General features: G+C 47.2%; 1 protein-coding gene across 1 annotated transcript in view; it reads left to right on the forward strand.

The window, feature by feature from the left end:
* The window catches only part of TRPM4 (transient receptor potential cation channel subfamily M member 4), a gene marked incomplete at both ends in the record, with an annotated part of 48,168 nt that overhangs the window by 27,691 nt on the left and 845 nt on the right, over nucleotides 1-19,632 (forward strand). The window contains 7 exons of the mRNA XM_080703672.1: nucleotides 2,677-2,809; nucleotides 3,107-3,281; nucleotides 3,406-3,583; nucleotides 9,576-9,772; nucleotides 9,896-10,028; nucleotides 10,325-10,397; nucleotides 10,480-10,585. Of these exons, the coding sequence (XP_080559798.1) occupies nucleotides 2,677-2,809; nucleotides 3,107-3,281; nucleotides 3,406-3,583; nucleotides 9,576-9,772; nucleotides 9,896-10,028; nucleotides 10,325-10,397; nucleotides 10,480-10,585 (995 nt within the window). The remainder of the gene's footprint in view (nucleotides 1-2,676; nucleotides 2,810-3,106; nucleotides 3,282-3,405; nucleotides 3,584-9,575; nucleotides 9,773-9,895; nucleotides 10,029-10,324; nucleotides 10,398-10,479; nucleotides 10,586-19,632) is intronic.

Here is a 19,632-nt window from a genome sequence, read left to right on the forward strand (position 1 = left end):
TTTTGCTTTCTTTCTTACCAGAGAATATTTTTTCTTTTTTTTTTAGGTGAAACTATCATACATTTATCTATATTTCAGAAAAAATCTATCCTAATATGGAATATGGACTCTAGATACCCAAAATGATCTCAAAAAAGAACAAAGCTAGAAGATGTATATTTTCTTATTTCAAACCTTATAAAGCTACAATAATTGAAACAGTGTAGTACTGTTATAAAGGCAGATATATAAACCATTGGAGTTAAATAAAAGCCTAGAGATAAATTCTTCCATATATTGTCAAGTTATTTTTGACAAGGTTTCCACGAATATTTGGTGGAGGAAATAATAATCTTTTAACTAAATATTGTTTAAAAATAATAATTACATTAAAAAGAATAAAATTGGACCCTTACCTAACACCATATACAAATATTAACTCAAAATAGATAAAAGACCTAAATATAAATCTTAAGACTATAAACTTTTAGAAGAAAATCTGGGTCATAAAACCTCACAACATTGAAATTGGCAGTGATTTCTTGGATATGATTTCAAGGCACAGGCAACAGAAGGGTAAACAAACTCCTTAAAAAATAAAAAAAATATTTTATATCCAAAGATAATGTAAACAGAGTTAAAAGTTACTGATAGAATGGGATAAAATATTTCCAAATGCTATATCTGAAGGTATATTAATATTCCAACTAGAAATCCTAAAAATTAGCAACAATAAAAGAAAACAATACAATTTAGAAATAGGTAAAAGACTAATATAAATAATGAATCTCCAAAGATAACCTATCTTAGTAGTCTGTTGAATGGAAAATCTTGTTTCTCTGGTTCTGGTGTGTATTACCTATTTCTTCTTTGTAGTTAATCTCTTTGAGTATTTTCTCTAGTGCTGGTTTTGAAGACATAAATTCCTTCAGTTTCTGTTTGTCATGGAAGCTTCTTATTTCCCCATCTAAATTGATAGAAAGTTTTTCTGGGTAGGAAATTTTTGGCTGGAAGTTGTTTTCTTTCAGAGTTTGGAATATGTTACTCCAAGCCCTTCTGGCTCTCATGACTTGGTTTGGGAAGTCTGGAGTGATTCTAATCGGTTTGCCTCTGAATGTCACTTGGCCCTTTGTTTTTGTTGCCTTTAAGATTCTCTGCTTGGCTTCCACATTGGTCATTTTGACAGTTATGTGGCTTGGGGATCCTCTTCTCTGATCCTGTCTAAATGGAGTTCTATAAGTTTCCTGAACCTGTGTATCGACCTCTTGCTCTATGTTTGGAAAATTTCCTGCTATTACTTCCTTGAAGAGATTGTTGATCCCTTTGGTTTCACCTTCTTTTCCCTCCTCTATTCCAATTATTCTTAGGTTAGCTCTCTTAAAATGGGCCCATATTTCTTCAATGTCAGATTCCTGCTGTCGGATTTTTTTTCTAAATTAGAAACTATGCGTTCATTTTTTGAGTGATCATCTTCTAGGAGCGAGATTCTATTCTCCATGTGGTCTAATCGGTTGTTTATACTTTGAATTGAGGCCTTTACTTCATTGATTGCATCCTTTATCTCTTTTTGGCTCTTTCTGAATTCTTTCGAAACACCTCTATTATTTCTACAATTATTTTCCTGATTTGATCCTCTAGAAATCTCTGAATTTCTGTTTTATCGGGTTCTGATGTTGTGGGGTTGTGGGCATTCATTGCTCCAGTGTTATTCCTCTTTCCCATGATTTCGGAAGTTTGTGCCTTCTCTGGGTTCTTCCCTTGGGTCACTACGACTTCGCTTAAGGTGCTCTGGATCTTGAGTCTGTGGTATCTCAGTCACCACTACTCCTTTACTGGGTTGTATCACAGAGTCTCAGACCCAGGGAGTCAGTCAAGGCTGCTTTAGACCATGGGGGGTGCGAGGTTGGGCGTTCTCCTGTGGGGAGTTGTGACTATGGTGTGATATCTCTGCCACCACCACTCTCCCACTGGGTCAAGTCCCTGGGAGTGCAGTACTGGGATTTCTCCTCTAGGGGCCGTAATTTGACTCACTGTTGTTGAGTGCGCTGATGGAGCTGTAGTGGACTTGGTAAATTTGCTGCTGCCTCTGCCGGTGGCAATATGGCACCACTGCCATGCCCTCGGCCGTGAGGCTGGCGTATATCTTCTCTGTTTTTGAGCTCTGCTCTGAGTCCCTGCAGGGTGTGCTGAGCCTAGCCCCTGGGAGCTTTAGATGCTCCCTGCGCCGAAAAATCTGCTGAAAACCGCCTGGCTGATCTGCAGCTGCTCACCTCGGCTTGCTGTCTGCTGCTCCTCTCTGGAGCCTGGTGGGCTGTTGAGTTCGTTGGTCTGGTGCCATCTGGTGAGCACGCTGCTGCCATTGGCAGTATGGTGCTGCTGCTGCGTCCTCGGCCGTGAGGCTGGCGTATCTCCTCTCTGGCTCTGAGCTCTGTTCTGAGACCCCTCCTCTCTGGGGCCTGGTGCTGCAAGGGAAGATGGCGCCGGCTCCTCACCGCGGCTCTGGCCGCAGCACTACGGTCTGGTTTCTTTCTGGTGTCTCATTTTTCCAGCCCTCTTTTTCTCTGTCCCTTATAATTACGTTTTTTGTTTCTCTGCTGATGGTGTTTTCTGGCTATGAGAGGCACTGATTTTGTGGTAATAGAGATTGGTTGTTAGCGAGGTTCGTAAGTGCCGCTTTTCTCGGTCGCCATCTTCCAGGCTGACCCCGGGCCTGTATGACCTGGGCCGCACTGTCCTCTGTCTGGACTACATGGTCTTCACGCTGCGGCTGCTGCACATCTTCACAGTGAACAAGCAGCTGGGGCCCAAGATTGTCATCGTGAGCAAGATGGTGAGTGTGGGCAGAGAAGGGGCGGGGCCTCGGGTGGGGCGGGACATGTGGGCGGGGCCAGGGAGGGGCACATCGCGTGGGCGGAGGTCTGGAGGGGCGGGGCCTGGGGCGGGCCGGGAGCTGCTGGGAGGGGTCTGTGGGCGTGACAAGGGAGGGGCACATTGTATGGGCAGGGCCGGAGGCGGGTCCTTGGGCGGGGCCATGGAGGGCAGGGCCTCGTGAAGTGGGGCGTGGCTTTAGGGGTGGGCGAGGCCAGTGGAGGGAAGGGCGGAGCCACAGCATCCTCTTTGCCCGCAGATGAAGGACGTGTTCTTCTTCCTCTTCTTCCTTGGTGTGTGGCTGGTTGCCTACGGGGTGGCCACCGAGGGGCTCCTGAGACCCCGGGACCGTGACCTCCTGAGTGTCCTGCGCCGTGTCTTCTACCGGCCCTATCTGCAGATCTTCGGGCAGATCCCCCAGGAGGACATGGATGGTAGGGAGGGGCTCTCTGCCCCTTCTCTCTGGGTCTCGCCTGGGCCTCTGCCCACCCACTCCTTCTAGAGCTGGGTCTCTTAGGCCTCTGTCCCCCGGCCGTCTCTGAGTGTGTCCCTCCACAGTGGCCCTCATGGAGCACAGCAACTGCTCGCTGGAGCAGGGTACCTGGGCGCGTCCATCGGGGGCCCAGGCAGGCTCCTGCGTCTCCCTTTATGCTAACTGGCTCGTGGTGCTGCTCCTTGTCGTCTTCCTGCTGGTGGCGAACATCCTGCTGCTCAACTTGCTCATCGCCATGTTCAGGTGAGGCCCCCACGCTCTGGCCGGCCTTCCCGGCTGACCCTTGACCCCGTGGTGATGACCGAGTCCAGTCTAGTCAGTCCCGTCCTCGGACTCAAACCCAAAGCTGGCTGTGCCTAAACCCAGCCAGTCCCTGCGCCTGACCTGACTTGGGACCATGATCCTCTCCCCGAGCCCAGGGGAAGCTTTCAGTTTTTAAAATGTGGTTAAAATCCACAAAATTGTTAGCCAGGTGTGGTGGTGCATGCTTGTAATCCCAGCATTTGGGAGGCTGAGACAGGAGGCCCTTTGCAACTCAGTGAGACCCTGTTTCAAAATAAAGAATACAAAATAGGTCTGGGGGTGTAGCTCAGAGGTAGAATGCCCTGGGTTCCATCCCTGGTCCGCAAAAAAAAAAAAAAAAAAAAAAAAAAAAAAAAAAAATATATATATATATATATATATATATATATATATATATATATATATATATTCCCCCAAACAGAAAGTGTGTGGCTGTTCAGCAGTAACGCCTCATTTCCCTACTTTTGGTCTTTATGGACTACTCTAGTCTAATTTCACTTGGCATATTTTTAAGGTTACATCCCTGTTGTAGCATATGTCAGACCTCATCCCTTTTTATGGTTGAATAATATTGCATTGTACATCCCTGTATCATCTGTAATGGAAATGTGAGTTGTTTCCATCTTTGGCTATTACGAGTCTGACAAACATTGGCATGCAATTTTTATTTCTCTTTCTTTTCTTTCCTTCCTTCCTTCCTTTCTTTCTCTTTCTTTCCTTCCTTCCTTCTTTCTTTCTTTTTTTTGTGGTGCTAGGGATTCAGCCGAGGGGGCATTCCACCTCCAACTTACACCTCTAGTTCCTTCCTTCCTTCCTTCCTTCCTTCCTTCCTTCCTTCCTTTATTGTGGTACTAAGGATGGGACCCAGGGGCTTTCTACCTCCAGGCTACACTCCCAGACCTATTTTATATTTTATTTGGAAACGGTATCTCACTAAGTAACTGAGACTGAACCCGTGCAATCCTCCTGTCTCAGCCTCCCAAGTACTGGGATCCGCATCCTGTATTGCTGAGGGCCTCGCTAAGTAGCTGAGGCTTTCCTGGAGCCTGCAGTCCTCCTATCCCAGCTTCCCATCTACTAGGATTATACCCGGGTACCACCAAGCCAGGCGCTACTTTGATTTCTTTTGGGTGTAAATCTAGAAGTGGCATTGCTGGGTCATACTGTAATTCTATTTTTAGATTTTTGAAAAACCGCCAAACCATTTTCCATAATACTTGTACCATTTTATATTTCTGCCAGCAGGTATATGAGGTTTATAATTTCTCCACATCCTTGCGAACACTTGTTATTTTCTTTTTCAAAAAACAACAGGCATCTTAGTGGTTGTAAAGTGGTGTCTAATTGTGGTTTAGATTGTATTCCAATGATGTTGAGCATCATTCCGTGTGCTGTTTGGCCATTTGTACATCTTGGGACAAAAGAGCCTTCACATTCTTTGTGCTTTTTCTTTTCGTGTGTGTGTGTGTGTGTGTGTGTGTGTGTGTGTGTGTGTGTGTGTTGGTGGTTTTGGGGGGATTGAACCCAGGGGAATTGTACCTCCAAGCTACATCTCCCAGCCCTATTTGATGTGCGTGTGCGCGCGTGTGTGTGTGTGTGTGTTATTGGGGATAGAACCCAGGAGCATTCTACCTCCGAGCTACACCCCCAGCCCTATTTTTTATTTTATTTATTTATTTATTTATTTATTTATTTATTTTTGCGGTACTGGGGATGGAACCCAGGGGCCTTCTACCTCCGGGCTACACTCCCAGACCTATTTTATATTTTATTTGGAAACAGGTTTTTTTAAGCCAGCTGAGGCTGGCTTCGAACCTGCGTGATCCTCCTGTCTCAGCCTCCCAAGTGCAGGGATTACAAGTGTGGGCCACCACGCCCGGCTTTTATTCTTTATTTTGAAACAGGGTTTCACTGAGTTGCAAAGAGCCTTACTAAGTAGCTGAGGCTGGCCACAAACAGTGATCCTCTTGTTTCAGCCTCCCAAATGCGGGGATTACAAGCATGCACCACCAAGCCCGGCTCTGATTTTTTATTTTGAAATAAGATTTTAGGAGCCAGGCGTGGTGACGCACACTTGTAATCCCAGTACTTGGGAGGCTGAGACAGGAGGATCTCGCAGGTTTGAAGCCAGCCTCAGCTACTTAGTGAGGGAGGCTCTCAGCTATGTAGTGAGACCCTGTTTCAAAATAAAGAATAAAAAATTGGGCTGGGAGTGTAGCTTAGAGGTAGAATGCCACTGGGTTCAATCTCTAGTACAAAATAAAAAGAAAGAAAGAAAGAAAGAAAGAAAGAAAGAAAGAAAGAAAGAAAGAGAAAGAAAGTCTTTGTAGGTTTCTGAGAGTCTCACTACTTTCTAAGGCTGTCACTGAACCTTTGATCCTCCTGCCTCAGTTTCCCAAGTACTGGGATTACAAGTGTGTGACGCCACCCCAGCTCCTTTGCCTTTTAATTATTTTTGGTACTGGGGATTGAACTCAGGGGCAGTCTATCTCCAAGCTACATCCCTGGCCTTTTTTATTTTTTTGTTTTGAAATAGGGTCTCACTGAGTTGCTGAGGCAGGTCTCAAACCATACCTGGCTCTTTACCCATTTTCTTTTTATATACTTACTTTGGTGGTACTGGAGATTGAGCCTAGGGACATTCCACCTCTGAAATACACTCTCAGCCCTACTTTATTTTTGTTTTGAAACAAGGTCTCGCTAGGTTGATGAGAGTCTCACCATTTGCTGAGGCTGTCCTCAAACCTGCAATCCTGTCTCAGCTTCCTAAATTCAGGGAGTACAAGCATGCACCACCACACTTGGATTTTGTCCATTTTTAAATTGGTTGTTAGCCAGTCCTGGTGGCCTATAATCCCAGTACTTGGGAGGCTGGGATAATAAGATCACAGGACTGAAGAGAGCCTTAGTTTCTTAGTGAGATCCTTTTTTTTTTTTGTCCTAGAGATTAAACCCAGGGAATTTGTACTGAGCTACACCCCTAACGGTTCTACTTTTTAATTTTGAAATAGTGTCTCACTATTCAAAGTGAGAATGTCTCATTACTTCTGAGGCTGTTCCTGAACTTGTGATCGTCTTGTCTTAGCCTCCCAAGTACTAGGATTATAAGCATGCACCATCACATCTGGCTTCCCTTTTTAATTTGGAAACAGGGTCTAAGCTGCTGAGGACCTTGCTAAATTGCTGAGGCCTACCTGGAACCTGCTGTCCTCCCGTCTCAGGTTCCCAGTGCTGATATTACAGGGTACGCCACCATACCAGCTAACATAGCTATTTTAGAGAGATACAATCAACCTGTAACATTCATAGATTTACAAGGTTTTTTTTCTTCTTAAACTTTCTTTCTTTCTTTCTTTCTTTTTTTTTTTTGGTGGTGGTACTGGGGTTCCTGGAAGCCCTTCTACCTCCGGGCTACACTCCCAGACCCATTTTTACATTTTTATTTGGAAACAGGCTCTCCTAAGCCAGCGCGCGCGGTTGGCTTCGAACCTGCGCGATCCTCCTGTCTCTGCCTCCCAAGCGCGGGGATTACAAGTGTGTGCCACCATGCCCGGCTCTTCTTAAACTTTCAGTCCTCTGATCTCTATGCCTGTCTTTATGCCAGTTTCACACTTTTTTTTTCTTTTTAGTGGTACTGGGGATTGAACCCCGAGGCATTCTACCTTCGAGCTAAACCCCTAGCCTGATTTTACTTCTTATATGGAAACAGGGTCTCACTAGGTTGATGCAAGTCTCACTGCTTGCTGAAGCTGTCTTCAAACCTGTGATCCTCCTGTCTCAGCCTCTCAAGTACAGAGATTACTGGTGTGTGCCACCATGCCCGACTGTAACAAATTTTTGAGTTTGAGATGGTGAGTCCTTTGACTTTGTTTTTGTTATTACTATTTTTTTTATGGTACTGGAGATTCTACCTCTGAGCCATATTTGCCCAGCCATATTTTATTTTTTGTTTAGAAATGTGTCTAAAGCAGGGCATGGTGGCGTACACTTGTTATCCCAGTATTTGAGAGGCTGAGACAGGAGGATCGCGGTTCCTCCTGCAGCCTCAGCTACTTAGTGAGACCCTTTGCAACTCACTGAGACCCTGTTTCAAAATAAAGAATAAAACATAGGGCTGGAGGTGTCAGCCTCAGTAAGTTGTGTAGGGTCTCACTAAGTTGCTGAAACTGATGCGAACCTCCTGTCTCGGCCTCCCAAATACTGGAATTACAACTGTGCACCACCACGCTCAGCTTGACTTGGTTATTTTTAAGATTATTTTCTCTAATCAGAGCCACTTGCAAGCCTGCATAAACTGAAGGATTTGATTTTCCATCCTACAGAGAGGTTGTTGGAATTTTCATAGATTGCATTGAATCTGCAGATTGCTTTGGGTAGCATTAATATATTAACAATTTTAGTCTTTCAATCCATGAACACAGGATGTCTATTTATAGTTAGTCTTTTTTTTTTTGGCAATGTTTTGTAACTTCCAGTGTGCAATTCTTTCACCTTCTTGGTTGAGTTTCTTCCTGGGTGTTTAATTTTTGTAGATGCTATTGTAAATTGAATTGCTTTTGAGTGTGTGTGTGTGTGTGTGTGTGTGTGTGTGTGTGTGTGTGTGTTACTGGGATTGAACTCAGGGACTTCTGAGCTACACCCCCGGCCATGTTTTATTTTAATTAATAATTAATTTTTGTGTGTGGTATTGGGGGTTGAACCTCAGGGGCATTCTACCTCCCAGCCTTTTTAATTTTTTGTTTGAAAACAGAGTCTTGTTAGGTTGTTGAGAGGCTTGCTAAATTGCTGAGACTGGTTTAGAATCTGCGATCCTCCTGTCTCAGCCCCCCAAGTACTGGCATTACAGGTGTGTGCTACCATGCTCAGCTCAATAGAATCGCTTGCTTAATTTTAATTTGGAATTGTTCACTGCAGATGTAAGAAAAACGCTGTTTTTTTGTGTTGACCTTGTGCCTTGCAAGTTGGCTGAGGATTCATTTATTAGGTCTAGTAGCAGCTTAAGGATTTGGGGGAATTTTCTATATGCAGTCATATGTCACTTAACAATAGAGATATATCTCGAGAATTGTGTTGTTAGGCAATTTAGTCATTGTAGAGAACCTGCTTACATTAAAAAAAAAAAAATGACCAGCAAAGCCTTCATATCTTGGGCCTTTCTTTTTTTTGCAGGTCTGGGGATGGAGTCCAGGGGCATTTGATCTCTGAGCTACACCTGCTGCCCTATTTTTTATTCTTTATTCTGAAACAGGGTCTCACTGAGTTGCAGAGGACCTCACTAAGTAGCAGAGGCTGTCTGTGAACCCTGATCCTCGGGTCTCAGCCTCCCGAATGCTGGGATTTACAAACGTGCGCCACCATGCCTGGCTTCTTGGGCCTTTCTTTATTGGATATATATAATAAAATTTGGTACTGGGGATTGAGCCCAAGGGGACCTTACCACTAAACTACATCCCTAGTCCTCCTTTTTTTGTGTGGTACTGGGGATTGAACCCAGGGGCATTCTACCTCCAGGCTACACTCGCAGCCCTATTTTTATTTTGAAACAGGGTCTTGCTAGGTTGATTAAAGTCTCATTACTTGCTCAGGCTGTCCTTGAACTTGGGTTACCCCTGTTTCAGCATCTCAAGTACTGGAATTACAAATGTGGGCTACCACACCCGGCTCAGGCTGACTTTTGAGCCTGATTTCAATCCTTTCTCTGACTTCTACCCTAGTTCTTGACACCATCCCCAACTTGGACTCTTAGACATGACTCTGGGACCTGTAATTTCTAATTACCTCCTTGTAGTAACCTTTGACTTTATTGACCCTGACATCTTGACATCTGTCTGCTGCCTTGAACTGTGAACAAATCTTACCCACCATCTACCTGGATCCCCTGCCACTGACCTGGCCTTGACCTCGGGTGACCCTTGACCTCTGACCTCTGCAGCTACACGTTTGGCAAAGTGCAAGGCAACAGCGATCTCTACTGGAAGGCGCAGCGCTATAGCCTCATCCGGGAATTCCACTCGCGGCCCGCACTGGCCCCGCCCTTCATCATTATTTCCCACGTGCGGCTCCTCGTCAGGCGACTGCGCAGGCGCCGCCAGGCCAGCCTTCCCCCGTCCCCGATCTTCGAGCATTTTCGTGAGAACAGTTCGGCCGACAGGGGGCGGGGCTTGCAGGAAGATGGGCTTGGAAAGGCGGGGCTGGTGGGCGGTGGCTGGGCGCGGGGGCGTGGCCTTTGACTCCTCGGGCTCCGCCCTCTAGGTGTCTACCTCTCCAAGGAATCGGAGCGGAGGCTGCTGACGTGGGAGTCGGTGCAGAAGGAGAACTTCCTAATGGCGCGCGCGCGGGACAAGCGCGACAGCGACTCCGAGCGACTGAAGCGCACGTCTCAGAAGTGAGGGCGGTGCCGGGGCGGGGCTTGCGGCCGGGGCGGGCCCTGCGAAGAGCCGGGGTGGGCGGGGCCTTGAAGAGCCGGGTGGGCGGGGCCTTGAAGAGCCGGGGTGGGCGAGGCCTGTGAAGAGCCGAGGTGGGCGGGGCCTGTGAAGAGCCGGGTGGGCGGGGCCTGTGAAGAGCCGGGGTGGGCGGGGCCTTGAAGAGCCGGGGTGGGCGGGGCCTGTGAAGAGCCGGGGTGGGCGGGGCCTGTGAAGAGCCGGGGTGGGCGGGGCCGTTCCCAAAGGTCTCCCTTCCTAGAGTGGACGCGGCGCTGAAGCAGCTGGGACAGATCCGCGAGTACGAGCGGCGTCTGAAGGGGCTGGAGCGGGAGGTGAGGACCCGCGCCTGGCTGGGGGTCGCGGCCGGGTGGGGGCCGGGGTCCCTCTCTCACCTGGACTCCCGCTCGCTCCCAGGTCCAGCACTGTAGTCAGCTCCTGGGCTGGGTGGCCGAGGCGCTGAGCCGCTCCGCCTTGCTGCCCCCAGGGGGGCCGCCGCCCCCGATCTCGCCTGGGCCCAAAGGTCAGTGTCCGGCCTGCCGCGTGTTTGCTCTCGCTCACCTTCCCTTGCCCCTGGGTCACTCTTCACATACGTCTTTTTCGGTGTCTCTTCTTTTTGCCAATCTCTAATTATCCATCACCTACTGTTCCCTCTTTCCCCAGACTGAGTCCTGCTGGTAAGACTTCAAGGAGTAGCCCCACGGCGGGCTTTGCTCCGAGGTGAAGCCCAGCTGACCTCAGCCTGCCATCTGGAGGCCTTGTCCCTGAAGTGAGCTCCAGGCTCGCGCACTCGGAGAGGACATCCAGACAGATCACAGCAAGCCCCGCTCCTCCCGGGACCAGCCCCACCCGGGAGGCTCAAGCTCTGGAACCTCATGGGCTCCCCTTTGAGGGTCCTACTATAGAGCAGGGGGAGGCTGGAGGGACCTTGGGGCTACCGGGACCAGAGACTGTGTTCACACAGCTTCCCCACACTGGGGAAATAAAGCCACTTGAGAAAAGTAGTATCTGGATGCTTGACTTTTTTTTTTTTTTGGTACTGGAGATTGAACCCAGAGGCATTCCACCTCCAAGCTACACCCCCAGCCTGATTTTATTTATTTGGAAACAGGGTCTCACTAGGTTGGTGAGAACCTCACTAAGTTGCCAAAGCTGGCTTTCAACCTGTGATCCTCCTGCCTCAGCCTCCCAAGTATTGGGATTATAAGAGTGCGCCATCACACCTGGGTTGGATGCTTGGCTTTTGAAGGACTGATGAATGTCTATACCCTTCTAGGGTGGGACTGGAGATATGCTGGTGGGTTTGTGGTCCTTGCTGGATTTGCAAATATCTGGGGGTTGGTCTCTCCTCCAGACTCACTATTCCTGCATGGCTCAGAGCCAGCACCTTTTGTCTGCACTTTTTTTTTTTTTTTTTGCACAGTACTGGGGGTGAACCCAGGGGCTTTCTACCTCCAAGCTTTACCTCCTCCCCCATTTTTATTTATTTTTATTTTTTTTGGTGGTACTGGGGGTGGAACCCAGAGGCTTTCTACCTCCGGGCTGTACTCCCAGACCTTTTTATATTTTATTTGGAAACAGGATCTCACTAAGTTGCTGAGAGCCTCACTAAGTAGCTGAGGCTGGCTTTGAACCCGTGCGATCCTCCTGTCTCCGCCTCCCAAGCGCGGGGATTACAAGCGTGCGCCACCACGCCCGGCTTTATTTATTTTGAAACAGGGTCTCACTGAGTTGCAAAGGGCTTCACTAAGTAGCTGAGGCTGTCCATGAACCACGATCCTCCGGTCTCAGCCTCCCAAATGCTGGGATTACAAGTGTGCGCCACCATACCTGGCTTGTCTGCACTAATTATTTATTGTAGTACTAGTGTTTGAACCCAGTGGCATTCTACCTCCAAGCCACACCCCAGTCCTATATAGTTTTTTTTAATTATGAATCAGGGTCTCCCTAAGATGCCGAGGCTGGCTTTTCTCAGTCTGGGAGTATAGGCTGTACCACCACGCTCAGCTTGTCTCACTTTTTTTTTCTTTTTGCAGCATGGGGATTAAACCCAGGGGCATTCTTTGAGCGACATCCCCATCCCTATTTGTATTTCTTAGCTTGAAACAGTTTATCACTAAATCCTAGAGGATCTTTCTAAATTCCTGAGGCTGACCGTGAACCTGCAATCCTCTTTTCTCAGCCTCCCATGTACTGGGATTACAAACTTGTGCCACCACACCCAGTTTGTTTGCATTACTGGGCATGGAACCCAGGGGCATTCTACCTCGGAGTGACACCCCCAGCCCTATTTTTTAATTCTTTATTTGGAAACAGGGTCTCACTGAGTTGCAAAGGGCCTAAGTAGCTGAGGCTGTCCGCGAACCGTGTTCCTCCGGTCTCAGCCTCCCCAAAGCTGGGATTACCACGCGCGGCTTGTCTCACTATTTTGATGGCTCTCACTTTAGAGGACATGGATCTATCAGGGCCCCCACCAGTTTCTCTTTTCCAGTGGAAAAATAAGTCAGCGATAAGTGAATTATTTCCTGAAGCAGGGTGGGCGGGTGTTGTGTACATCTGCTTTGGCAATAGACAAACAGATGATGCAAATTTGAGTAGATAAATACATATGTGTCTTTAAAAAGTCTAATTAGTGGAAAATTGCAGGCCACACACACACACACGTGGGATTGAGGCAAATGTGCATCATTATACGTGCAGTTTAACTAAATGACCCACAACAAACTAAACTGGTAATGACAAGGCTGAACTGACAGCGATTATTAGCTAAATTAGCAAGAAAACCACCAGCAACCAACACATCCAAAGATCGAAACCAAAACATCCTTCCTCCAAATTGGAGGGATTCCAGCTCTCTGCCTCTTTGGGTGCAGAAGAGCTTTGAAACTTTGCCAAGTGTTGCGTGACACATCCAGACATCTCTGGAAAATGCTGAATCAGGTCTCGCCACCCCAAGCAGTGATGATCGTGGTAACACAAATGGCGGCACTGACCTCAGCAGCAACGCTAACCCGTGCGTAAAACCTGGCAAGCGTCTGGCGATGGAAGTGCTGAATTCACAGGGCCGAAATCAGCGAATCCTCATGATAACCATGTAAGGTAGATGCTACTATTGCCTCCACTCTGCAGATGAGGAGACTGGGGCACAGATAAGATGAAGTGGCTCACAGAAAGTCATACAACTGGTTGGGTGTGGTGGTGCATGCCTGTAATCCCAGGGCTTGGGAGGCTGGGGGAGGAGGATCACAGGTTCGAGGCCAACCTCAGCAACATAACAAGACTCTCAGCAACCTGGTGAGGTGCCTGTTTCAAAGCAAAATTAAAAAGGGCTGGGAGCCGGGCGTGGTGGCACACGCTTGTAATCCCAGCATTTGGGAGGCTGAGACGGGAGGATTGCGGTTCGAGGACAGCCTCAGCTACTTAGTGAGGCCCTCTGCAACTCAGTGAGGCCTGTTTCAAAATAAAGAATAAAAAATTGGGCGGGGGTGTAGCTTGGAGGTCGAAAGCCTCTGGGTTCCATCCCCAGACCTGCAAAAGAAAAAAGAAAAAAAAAAGGGCTGGGGTGCGATGGACCAGCTCGGCTGGAGCAACGGGACCGTTGGGACTGGGTCTTGCAAAGTGGGCAAGGATTCAGCTTTTTCTGCTGCTTCTGCAGCGGACCCCTCCCTCTTTTGTACGGGGTTCGCTTCAAGTCCCTATTTACAGTCCTAAATGTGGAGATTCGTCTCCGGGACTTGGGAGGGAGAGACCTGAAATGACGGACCCAGACAATTGCCTCTCGTGCAACTGACAAAGTTTATTCTCTAAAACCAAAATCTTATACCCTTCGCCAGTGAAATTCCTAGTAGAAAAGTGTAAACACCAAAGAACAATAGTGGGATATTAAGTGAAGGACACGTGAATTACCAATCATAAGCAAGACAAAAGGAAAACCTGTGACATCACAGGTCTTGTGATTAAGATCACCTGGCCTTGTAGGTGGGCCTTAGAGGGCAAATTCCGGAAGGAACAGGAGTCACACCCAGAGTTTCAGAATTCGACTTTTTTAACACAAAATTGACTATGTTTCAATGACATCTCAGAGATAATCGATACTGTGTTTTTACCAATTGATTTCCTATCCATCGAAGAGCTCTAAATTCATTGACCTCATCTCCAGTAACTGGTACCGATTAGCTTTTTGCATGACTCAGTTCTCTTTGGGGCTTTCCTGAAGTAGATCTTGCTGTTTTAATATATCCACTAATGTGCTGAAATCCCCTTTTTCTTCTCTAGCCAATTTTATTATAGCTTGGAGCAAGGGCAGGGGGCGTCTGAGAGCTCAAACATATTACCAGAAAATTTATCTTCCACGGAATCAGTTTCTCCCACAGTCCTGATTGGGACCTCGTTCTACATCACCGGAGCCATGTGTGTGCAAAGTTAATAGAATCATTACCAAAAGACAATAGCTACAAAAAAACATCCCAGAACGGGGAGGAGTCTGACCAGCAGCCGTCCTTCCTCAGGGCTGCTTTCCTTGAAGCGTGCCAGACTCCAAGGGAGGCAAGGGCGTGGCACTGGGGGTGTAGCTCAGAGGTAGAATGCCTGAGTATGACTAGAAATGGGGCATCTGGATCCAAACCTTTGTGATGCACTTTTCTTTCTTTTCTTTTTTTTTTTTCTTTTTCTTTTTTGTGGTACTGGGCCTGGAACTCAGTGGCATTCTGGGTTTTTTGTTTTTTTTTTTCAGTATTGGGGATGGAACCCAGGGGCATTGCACCTCCGAGCTGCACCCCTAGCTCTCTATTTTTTTATCCTTTATTTTCAAACAAGGTCTCACTGAGTTGCAAAGGGCCTAAGTAGCTGAGGCTGTCCTCAAACCTCAATCCTCCTGTCTCAGCCTCCCAAATGCTGAATTTACAAAAGTGTACCATCTATCTGTTATACTATACCTCCAGCCCTTTTTATTTTATTTATTTTTTATTATTTTGCAAGATTGGGGATTGAACCCTGGGGGATTCTACCTCCAAGCTAGAGCCCAACCCTATTTTTCATTCTTTATTTTGAAACAGGGTCTTACTGAGTTGTAGAGGGCCTCACTAAGTAGCTGAGGCTGGCCTCAAACCTGCTATCCTCCCATCTCAGCTTCCCAAGTACTAGGGTTACAAGTGTGCGTCACCATGCCCTGCCAGCCTTTTTATTTTTTATTTTGAACCAGTCTTGCTTAGTTGCTGGCTGAGTCTGGCCTTGAACCTGAGATCCTCCAGTCTCAGCCTCCCAGGTGTGTGTCACCAGGCCCAGATCTGTGATGCATTTTGTATTTAGAAGCATCAAATGCTGCGAAGCCACAGGGACAGTCATTGTGAGGCTTAAGCTACTGTCTCTCAAGTCTTTTGTCAACGAGGTGGCCTGTTGCTGGGCTGAGGCTCTGTGAGCCCTGGTTCTACTTTGCCAGCCGGGATGCTGTAGGCCTTCACTCGCAGGGGGGCTAGAAAAAGGCTGGTGAAGCTGAGCGTGCTGGTGCACACCTATAACCTCAGTACTTAGGAGGCTGAGACAGGAGGATCACAGGTTCAAGGCCAGCCTCAGCAATAGAGTGAGACTTTCATCAATCCGGTGAGACCTAGTTTCAAAAAACAAAAAATAGCTGGGTGTGGTGGCGCACGCTTGTAATCTCCACACTTGGGAGGCTGAGACAGGAGGATCGCACGGGTTCGAAGCCAGCCTCAGCTACTTAGTGAGGCTCTCAGCAACTTAGCGAGACCCTGTTTCCAAACAAAATATAAAATAGATCTGGGAGTATAGCCCGGAGGTAGAATGCCCCTGGGTTCAATCCCCAGCTACTGGGGAAAAAAAAAAAAAAGTCTGGTGACTGGAGCAGAAAGAAGGACTGGGAGCTAGGAATAGACTAGACTAGGCAGTTTAGGGCAGAGGACCTAAGAATAGAAAGGGTTCACAGAAACCATCAGGAACCTGGGCTGGTGGCCACTTGAGAGGCTGAGACAGGAAGATCGCAGGTTACAGGATAACCTCAGCAACTTAACCAAATTCTTAGCAACTTAGCGATACCCTGTTTCCAAATAAAAAATAAAGAGCTGGAGTGTAGCTCAGAGGTAGAATTCCCCTAGGTTCAATCCTAGAACCACCAAAAACAAACAAACAAACAAACAAAAAAAACCTCCACAAAACAAAACAAAAAGCAGGGAAAGTAAATATATGGAGCAGGGCATGGTGGCACACTTGTGATCCCACTACTTGAGAGGCTGAAACAGGAGGATTTAGGGTGTGTGTGTGTGGTGTTGGGGACTGAAGCTAGAGGCGTTTTACCTCTGAGCTACACCCCCAGCCCCATTTTTTTCATTTTGTTATTATTTTTTGGTACTAGGGACTGAACCCAGAGATATTTTATCTCCATGTTATAACCCCAGCCTGATTTTATTTCTTACTTGGAAACAAGTTCTCACTAAATTTCAGAGGGCCTCACTTTTTTTTTTTTTCTTTTCTTGGTATTGGGTGTGGAACCCAGGGGCTTTCTACCTCCGGGCTCTACTCCCAGACCTATTTTATATTTTATTTGGAAACGGGGTCTCACTAAGTTGCTGAGAGCCTCACTCAGTAGCTGAGGCTGGCTTCGAACCTGTGCTATCCTCCTGCCTCAGCCTTCCACGCGCAGGAATTACAAGCGTGGGCCACCACACCAGGCTGCCCAGCTCCTTTTAATATTTTATTTGAAACAGGGTCTAAGTTGCTGACGTTGGCCTTGAGCCTGCTGATTCTTCTGTCTCAACCTCTCAGGTGCTGGGATTACAGGCTGATGCCACCGCACCAGGATGGGCTTTCACTATTGCATGTGAACTCATTGGAACTGATGTCTCGGACGTTCGTGCTAGGAGGCCCCACAAGTATGGGGATTCTCCCCACCATGGGCTGCTGCACGTGTAGTTCTTTCCACGTGGTCTACAACTAAAATCCCTGAAGAAACTGAAATCCCAGTAGAAATCACAGCTTGGATGACAGAGGCCATTTCCCAGTACCACAGCGCCACCTGTCAGATGCAGCCACCAGGTGCAGCCTTTTTGAGAAAGGGCAGCTCAGCGCTGTCACTCAGTCCTTGAAAGGAAATGGGGATGCAGAGGCCTCACATCCCCATTTCAGTAGGTCAAGTGGGACTTGGAGACTGGAAGTTTGGAAATGGCTAAACAGCAATGATATATACAAGAGAAAAATTGGTAGGGTCCTCGGGTCATCTCAGGGGTTTTTTGGTGGGGATTGAACAAAGGGGGTTCTGCCTCTGAGCTACACCCCAACCCTTTTTTTTTTTTTTTAAATCTTGAAACAGGCCTCAGTAGGTTGTTGAGGCTGGCCTCGAACCTGTGATCCACCTGTCTCAGCCTCCCAAATACAACAGGTGTGCACCACCGCACCTGACTGGTCGTCTCAGTTTTGTATGGGAAAGTAGCATGAAATAAAATGAAAGTAGCACCCCTTTTGGAGAAAAACCTCATCTTCCTTTCATTGCCTAAAGCCCTGGGAGAGCTCAATGGGCCCTCCACACGCAGAAATTCTCTTGAATTACTGGGCTGGTTCGGCAACGGTGTGTGCCGATAGTACCCACGAGGGGATGACAGCTACCTGAGCCCACGCCAACGCCCAGAAACATCTTGCAGTTGCTGATTTAGGCTTTGGGTGGGGTTTTCTACTTTCTTCTCCACAAGCACTAGTTTTCTATTGAGGATTGAACCCAGGGGCATTCTACCTACGAGCTACACACCTAGCCCTGTTTTTTTATTTTTTATTTTGAAATAGGGTCTCTGAGTTACAAGGGGCTTCACTAAGTAGATGAGGCTGTCCTCCAACCTGAGGTCCTCTTGTCTCAGCCTCTCAAATGCTGGGATTACAAGCTGTGTGTGTGTGTGTGTGAGAGAGAGAGAGAGAGAGAGAGAGAGAGAGAGAGAGAGAGAGAGAGAGAGAGAGAGAGAAGGACTCACTAAATTGTGAGGGTCTTGCTAAATTTCTGAGGCTGTCCTTAGACCTGCGGTCCTCCTGTCTCAGCCTCCCTAGTACTGAGATCACAGGCGTGCACCATGGTGCCCAGCTCCTTGGCGTTCTGAATGCTGGAAATTTTTCAGATGTCAGCTCAGGAGGATTTCTGACTCCACTTGCTCACAACCCACACACCTTGGCAGGCAGTCGTCCTGGAACACAGCAGTCCTCAGAGGGGTTTCTTGGATCATGACCAAGACCAAAGCGATGGGGGAGTTTTATAGACATGTTCGAAAATTTGAGATCTCGCTGTCTGATCATTCTTGGAAATGACGTATCTTTCTTTCCAAGGGTCAGCCTGATGGTTACAGTCTCTGGGTGGCAGCCTGGTCCCCAAAGCACCGAGTCAGTATTCAAAGTTAATTCAAGTTAGTCAATGGAATGCTCTGATTAGACTCAGAGAAAACTATGGCTTGTGGGATAAATCTGGTCTATGACCTGTTTTTGTATGGACTGCAAACTAAGAAAGATTTTTTTTTGGTGTGTGTGTGTGTGTATATATATATATATATATATATATATATATATATATATATATATATATATATATGCAAGGTTCGAAGCCAGCCTCAGCTACTTAGTGAGGCTCTCAGCCAGGTGACCTGCCTCTCAGTGCCTACGTGGGTAAACAGCTCTACTTCAAGTAATTACTAAGTACGGTAGAGGACCTGCTTGCTAGATGCTGTTCTAGACACAGACCTTTTTCCTTTTTTTCTTTTCTTTGACACTGGGGATTAAACCCAGAGGCATTCTGCCTCCCAGCTACACCCTCAGCCTTTTTTGCTCTTTTTTTTTTTTTAATGGTACTGTAAATTGAGCCCAGAAGCATTCTACCTCCAAGCTACATCCCCAGGTCGATTTTATTTCTTATTTGAAAACAGGGTCTCACTAGGTTGCTGAGAGCCTCACTAAATCACTGAGGCTTTCCTTGAACCTTTGATCCTCCAGCCGCAGCTTCTGAAATACTAGGATTACAAGTATGTGCCACCACGCTCAGCTTACTTTTTTTTTTTTTTTTTAATGTTTCTGGGGATTAAACCCAGGGACATTTTACCTCTGAGCTACACCCTCAGCCCTATTTTATTTTGAAAGAGTCTCATGAAATTCATGAGTCTCACCACTTGCTGAGGCTGTCCTCAGACCTGCGATCCCTGCGATTCTCCTGTCTCAGCTTCCCAAGTACTGGGAATACAAGCGTGTGCCACTACACCTAGCTCTTACTTTTTATTTTGAAACAGAGTCTCACTAAGTTGTGGAGGGTCTCACTAAATTTCTGAGGCTGTCCTTGAACCTGTGATCCTGTCTTGGCCTCCCAAGTACTGGGATCACAGGTATGCGTGCGCCATCCTGCCCAGCTGACACTGACCTTCTTGATAAGAAAGAGTGGCAAGGTGATCACTGTGGGACAGACTGAGTCCTATGGGCAGCTAGTGTAGTCACCAATTACCAAATTAGATCTTGGGCTCCATACACTTTCTAGAATGAGTGCTAGCAATCGCTGCCAAGTTTCTCCATAGTTGGGCTAGCTCCAAGACAGAAGAGTCT

Source organism: Muscardinus avellanarius, assembly GCF_963383645.1.
Source record: "Muscardinus avellanarius genome assembly, chromosome: 10".
NCBI lineage: Eukaryota > Metazoa > Chordata > Mammalia > Rodentia > Gliridae > Muscardinus > Muscardinus avellanarius.